Source organism: Seriola dumerili, unplaced genomic scaffold, assembly GCF_002260705.1.
Source record: "Seriola dumerili isolate Sdu_G_001 unplaced genomic scaffold, Sdu_1.0 BDQW01000341.1, whole genome shotgun sequence".
NCBI lineage: Eukaryota > Metazoa > Chordata > Actinopteri > Carangiformes > Carangidae > Seriola > Seriola dumerili.
In genome coordinates, this window is record NW_019174596.1 from 23,670 (window position 1) to 29,412 (window position 5,743).

The 5,743-nt window shown below is 43.0% G+C and overlaps 1 protein-coding gene across 2 annotated transcripts; it reads left to right on the plus strand.

The window, feature by feature from the left end:
* Nucleotides 1-2,536: 2,536 nt before the first annotated feature.
* LOC111232885 (delta-type opioid receptor-like) lies at nt 2,537-5,342 on the plus strand. Of its 2 annotated transcripts, none has more exons than XM_022760570.1 (3): nt 2,537-2,784; nt 4,295-4,650; nt 4,813-5,342. In XM_022760570.1, exons 1-3 carry the CDS (start codon nt 2,537-2,539, stop codon nt 5,340-5,342), a joined length of 1,134 nt encoding a protein of 377 aa, XP_022616291.1. The 2 variants fall into 2 exon arrangements, with proteins under 2 accessions (XP_022616291.1, XP_022616292.1); XM_022760571.1 differs by having other exon boundaries at nt 2,738-2,769.
* The last annotated feature ends 401 nt before the right edge of the window (nt 5,343-5,743 follow it).

Consider the following 5,743-nt stretch of genomic DNA (forward strand, 5'->3'; position numbering starts at 1 on the left):
TAACTCACTGAAAACTTACCCTCACATTTTACAACAGACTGTTTCTTGTAAGCACCTTTCAGACTTTCCCCAATTGAAAAGTTGATATAGCACTACCATAACCATACTTTACACTGTGAACTTTTTAAGATGTTAGTCACTGCTCTGCTTCTCTTTCTCTGTCATTGTTTGATGTCATCTTTAGAAAAACTGAAGGAACTCAGACTGAAATTACACCCTTGTGCTGTATTCTTCTTTATTATCTATCAATACACTCGTCCTTTACTCCCACGCATCTGTGGTGCTTTTCACAATCAAATCTTTACAAACACAACTAACAGCCTATAGCCCGGCATCTCCGTGAGCCTGTACTTAGGTACAACAGTGCTTTGAGCTAAATGTTACAAGTTACTATTAACATGCTCACAATGACAGTGCTAACATGCTGATGTTTAGCACATGTAATGTTTGCCATGTTCACCATCTTAGTTAGCATGGTAACATTTGCTAATTGGCACTAAATGGAAAGTAGCCTGCAGCCGATGGGATGTTAATTTTGTATTTGGTCATAAACCAGAATACTTTACAAAGTAAGATTTTTACCTGATGATGGCGCTACATGAAAAGTCTGGAGATCACAAAAGTCATTAAGATACATAGTCTGGGAACCATGAATGTCTGTACTAAATTTAGTGGTAATCCATCTTGTACATCTTTGCATATTTTTTAGGATAAATATAAACTTTGACCTGCTCATGGAACTACAGGAGTAGTCAGAGGATCACCAAAGCCATTTGGATTCATCCTCTGGGGAACATGGATACATGTAGAAAATTTAATAGGAATACTTCCAACAGCTGTCAAAACGTATCAATAAAAATAAAACATGTCAATGTCACAATGGCTTTAGAGGAAAAGGAAAGGATCCCCAGCATCATTAGGATCCATCCTCTGGGGACCATGAGTATTTGTATGAAATTTCATAGCGATCGATTCAAGATTTGTTGAGATATTCCAGTTTGGACCAAAGTAGTGAACCAGCTGAGCAACCAACAGACCAACATTGCCATTCACAGTTTGGCTGAAAATCATTTTGAGAATCATGCTCACCTGTGGATGGCCCGAAATCTAACCGGAAGCTTGCAACAAATATCCTCCAGTAATGATATAGAAATGAGCTCACTGAACTCCCACAGCATGAGCCAGATCATTTTAATTACTGCTCTTCATCTTAGGAAGACGCACATGGTCTATCTTTAGAAGGAACAGTAAAGAGGGAGGCTTCAGAGCTTTTGTTCAGCAAACTGGCCCTATTCTTCTGATTGTCCCCTGCTTTGTACGCCGCTGATGGTGGTTGCTTAAAGGCGGATTTTGTAAAGGTCACTTCGCAGAGTGCATGAAGACTGTTGCAGTTACGAACACTATGCAGCCACAGGAGGATGTTAATCTGTGTTCAAATAAACAATTACCCCTGAGAAATGCTCTCAAACAGGCCTCAAACTTGCATATGCATGCGGCAATTTCAGCAGACCCACACAATCACTTGCAGCTGCATGATCCTAATGGTTTCTGATGTTCACAGTAATGGGCTATGGACGAAAGGCAGCTACAGATAAATAAGTGCTGTGGTGAAAATTGTAAAAAGGCACACCTGCTTGGCATTAAAGTCAAACATTTGTTTAATCAACAATTTGTGCAACATGTTGTGAACTGAACAGGTCGAACATATTGGAATAAACACTGAATGCTTCAACATTTTTACTGCCCAAAAAGCATACTCAACATGATGACAGTGAAACTTTTATCCAGGGATGAGAAATGTTCCAGATGTATTAAAAATCATCTGAGACAGGAAAATAAATATCTTAAATATTTCATCAGCCTTGCTACTGGCAAGTAATTGCATCACTACCATGGTTTAGTAAGGTAATTTCATGGCGGTGACTGTCTGGTGAGAACAGTCAGTCCACTAATGGAGCTCTGCTAACACAGGCCACAGGCCATGGAGAGCAGGAGAAGAAGTACCACAAAGGTGAAAGCTGGCAGACAATGAGAGGAGCTGCTCAATAAAGACGTCTAATTGAGCTGTAAAGCCACAATATGAGAGATTCTTGGGCAGAGATGTTAGGAGCTGTTGGGTGGCAGGTGGAGCAAGAGGCTGTTAATTTTGGATGACAGCCATTAATGAGAATCACAAAAGGGATGTGATGAAGCATTAATCTATGCTCCAATTAAAGCACTTGGACAAACGGCATCCCTTTAGGATAAGAAATAGGCAGGAAAACAGTCCTCATATATTGCCTTGCTTTGTGCGCTTTGCCAAAAGGAGCGCGCGGAAAGGCAGACACACTCTCACACACACACAGCGCAGAGAGAGATAGAGAGAGGGGGGGGGGGGGAGAGAGAGAGAGAGAGAGAGAGAGAGAGAGAGAGAGAGAGAGAAAATGCGACCAAACCTCTTCTGGGCGCCGCGTCACTAATTTGCCGTCCAGTTTCCGTGCGCTCCTGTGCACCTGCCTGACTTCTTAGTAACAAAATCTCACCTGAATTTTAGAGAATGGAGCCTACCACTCTTCCTTCCCTTCTTGGTGATTTTAACGAGCGCTACTCGGTCTCCGTAACTCCTTTCAATGTTACATTCTCCGAGGATCTGCTGCTTCTGCCTTCAAAAAGCAACGACACCATCAGGGCTACAAACAGGGACACTATAAGGCTCATCATCGCCGTGTGTATCACGGCTCTCTACTCTCTCATCTGTGTGGTGGGACTACTAGGAAACGTGCTTGTAATGTACGGGGTGATCAGGTAAGACTAATTAGTAAATGAAAAAAATATTTAAAAGGAGGACAAGTTATTTGTGACTAGTTTAATATTAACTATAATTTGCTGCTGGCTACTTGCTGAACAGTGAAAACCGACACACGCACACACTTAATAGCATAAGATCCAGTATGGAAATTGTAAAAAGCCTATATCTTTCATGAAATGTTTCAAATTGCATTTAAGTGCCCTGCAAACTCACTTATGGCAATATTTGATATTCTAGGATTATAATAATACATTTTAATGATGGGCTATGTCTAAAAATATATTTTTTTAATTGCCCACAGTTCCAGTTGGTGTGAGAGCCACTTTCTAACACACCCACAGGAGCACACACACCTCCTCCTACACATAGGAGAGGAGAGAGGGGATAGAGGGCGGTGTGAGCTACAGCTTAGCCTTGAAATTACTTCATTGCACCTCTCAGGAATGATGTTGTAAACACAGGTGATTAATTTGCATTGGGAATAAGCAGCATGTTGAATCCTTACCTCTAAATCAAAAGCAATGACTGCGCTTCTGTGTGTGTGTGTGTGTGTGTGTGTGTGTGTGTGTGTGTGTGTGTGTGTGTGTGTGTGTGTGTGTGTGTGTGCGTGGCAATTTGTGTCATGTTGATTTGATGCTGAAATAATGCAGCTTAAATGAGAGAGCACTGATGTGGTGGTTCCTCCACTGTCAATCAATCCACTCACTCAACAGCCTGCTAAATCCTGGAGAAATGCGTGGAAGATGAAATGTGACAGGTGTTTTGTTTTGTTTTTTTTTTGTTTTTTTTAAATGTTTTTCACAGTAATCAAAGTGAATATAAAAGGCATTGTTCTCACTCTCTCCCTGGCAAAGGAATGACATACAGAGTGAGATCAGTACATGGTGTGTAATGCAATAAATCTCTTCATGTGGTGGATTAAGAGAAAAGGTAAGGCATCCCTCTGTCTTCCTCCATCCTTTCACAGCCTGTTGCTGCAATTTAATTAAATGTGACCAATTACTGTCACACTGTGGACTCGTGGAGGAATCCATCTTTAACCAGCCAGACAACTGTGCAGCTGGCATTCAGACAAAGCTGGTCACTGGCAAAAGAAAAAAAAAACTACTTTGTGAATCGGAACTCAAGGAGGGAAGTTTTGAAGGATTTCTCAGCTGGAACTGACTCATTACATAGAAGTGCAGTTTAATGGAGGCTTACAGTCACTGTGGCAGAGCATAGAAGCTCTCATGCATTTAGTGTTTGCCATAAAAACATTATACATCTGAAAGGCTCTATTATTTTTCAAGGGGAAAGAGCAGATAATTGGTTTGAAAGTGGAAACAGATTAGATCCAACAATAAATTTGTTTCTAACCTTGAAACGTTTCAATCGAAATCACGAGTCTACCACACAAGGTATTTTCTCTGCCACACAGCAGTAGGCAGACCTTGAAAAAACAGCTGTCGCCACATGTGAGACCGAATCAATTAAAACCGCTCAGTGCTTTTTCTTCCAAACAACCAGGTACACCAAGATGAAGACCGCCACCAACATCTACATCTTCAACCTTGCTCTTGCTGATGCTCTCGCCACCAGCACCCTCCCCTTCCAGAGCGCCAAGTACCTGATGAGAACATGGCCCTTTGGGGAGCTGTTGTGTAAAGTGGTTATTGCCATCGACTACTACAACATGTTCACCAGCATCTTCACTCTCACCATGATGAGCGTGGACCGCTACATTGCTGTATGTCATCCTGTGAGGGCCCTGGACTTCCGCACGCCTGCCAAAGCCAAACTCATCAACGTCTGCATCTGGATCCTCTCCTCTGCTGTCGGAGTACCTGTGATGATCATAGCTGTTACCAAGGTGATGGATAAAGGTGAGGGACTTTTATTGTTGCAAGAGAAATGCTGGAAATTACCATAATTTCTCCTCACAGGCTTATTTAGCAAGTGTTGATTTCAGGGAGCTTTAAAAGAGAAAACATTTGAGCTTCTCCACATGGCCCTCTATTAAAATTGTAATTGTTGTAACTCCTCAGGAAACACTGTCTGCACACTCGGATTTCCCGAACCTGACTGGTACTGGGACACAGTGATGAAAATCTGCGTGTTCATCTTTGCCTTTGTGGTACCTGTCCTGGTCATCACTGTCTGCTATGGTCTGATGATCCTGCGACTCAAGAGCGTCCGTCTGCTCTCTGGCTCTAAAGAGAAAGACAGGAACCTGCGGCGCATCACCCGCATGGTCCTGGTGGTCGTGGCAGCCTTCATCATCTGCTGGACTCCCATCCACATCTTCATCATTGTCAAGACCATGGTGAAAATTGACAACAAGGACCTCCTTGTAATGGCCAGCTGGCATCTGTGCATTGCACTGGGCTACACCAACAGCAGTCTCAACCCTGTGCTGTACGCCTTCTTGGATGAGAACTTCAAGAGGTGCTTCAGGGATTTCTGCCTGCCCTATCGCTCCCGCCAGGACCAGAGCAGCTTCTCCAGAGCGCGCAACAGCACGCGAGAGCCTGTGTCTGTTTGTGCTCCTGCGACGAGAGAGAGACAGCCGGCCTGACTAGGCATGGATCAGTGCGGCGGGGGAACAGTTCAGGATGACCTCCAGAGCGAGGTCACACAGTTGTCCACCACAGGAGTCTGAGTCTGCAGACATAAAGTGGGCTTTTGACTTGCTGCATAAATTGTTCAGTTGTGTTTTTGAATTCATGTAATGAAATGAAACTGTATAACCTGTGCATAAGGAAATGGATACAATCTTGGAGTGTATACACACACTCACACACACACATCCACACACCCATTTAAACTTGCAGGGTCCTGCAATTTGGTCCCCACAAAGCTGTTGGACCCTGCAAGTATAGTGCGCTCCTGGTTTTTGGACTGCATAAATATAGTAAAACAAAGCCACCAACACACACAGACCAAACTACAGAGAGAATTCCAAGAGTTATATGTTTT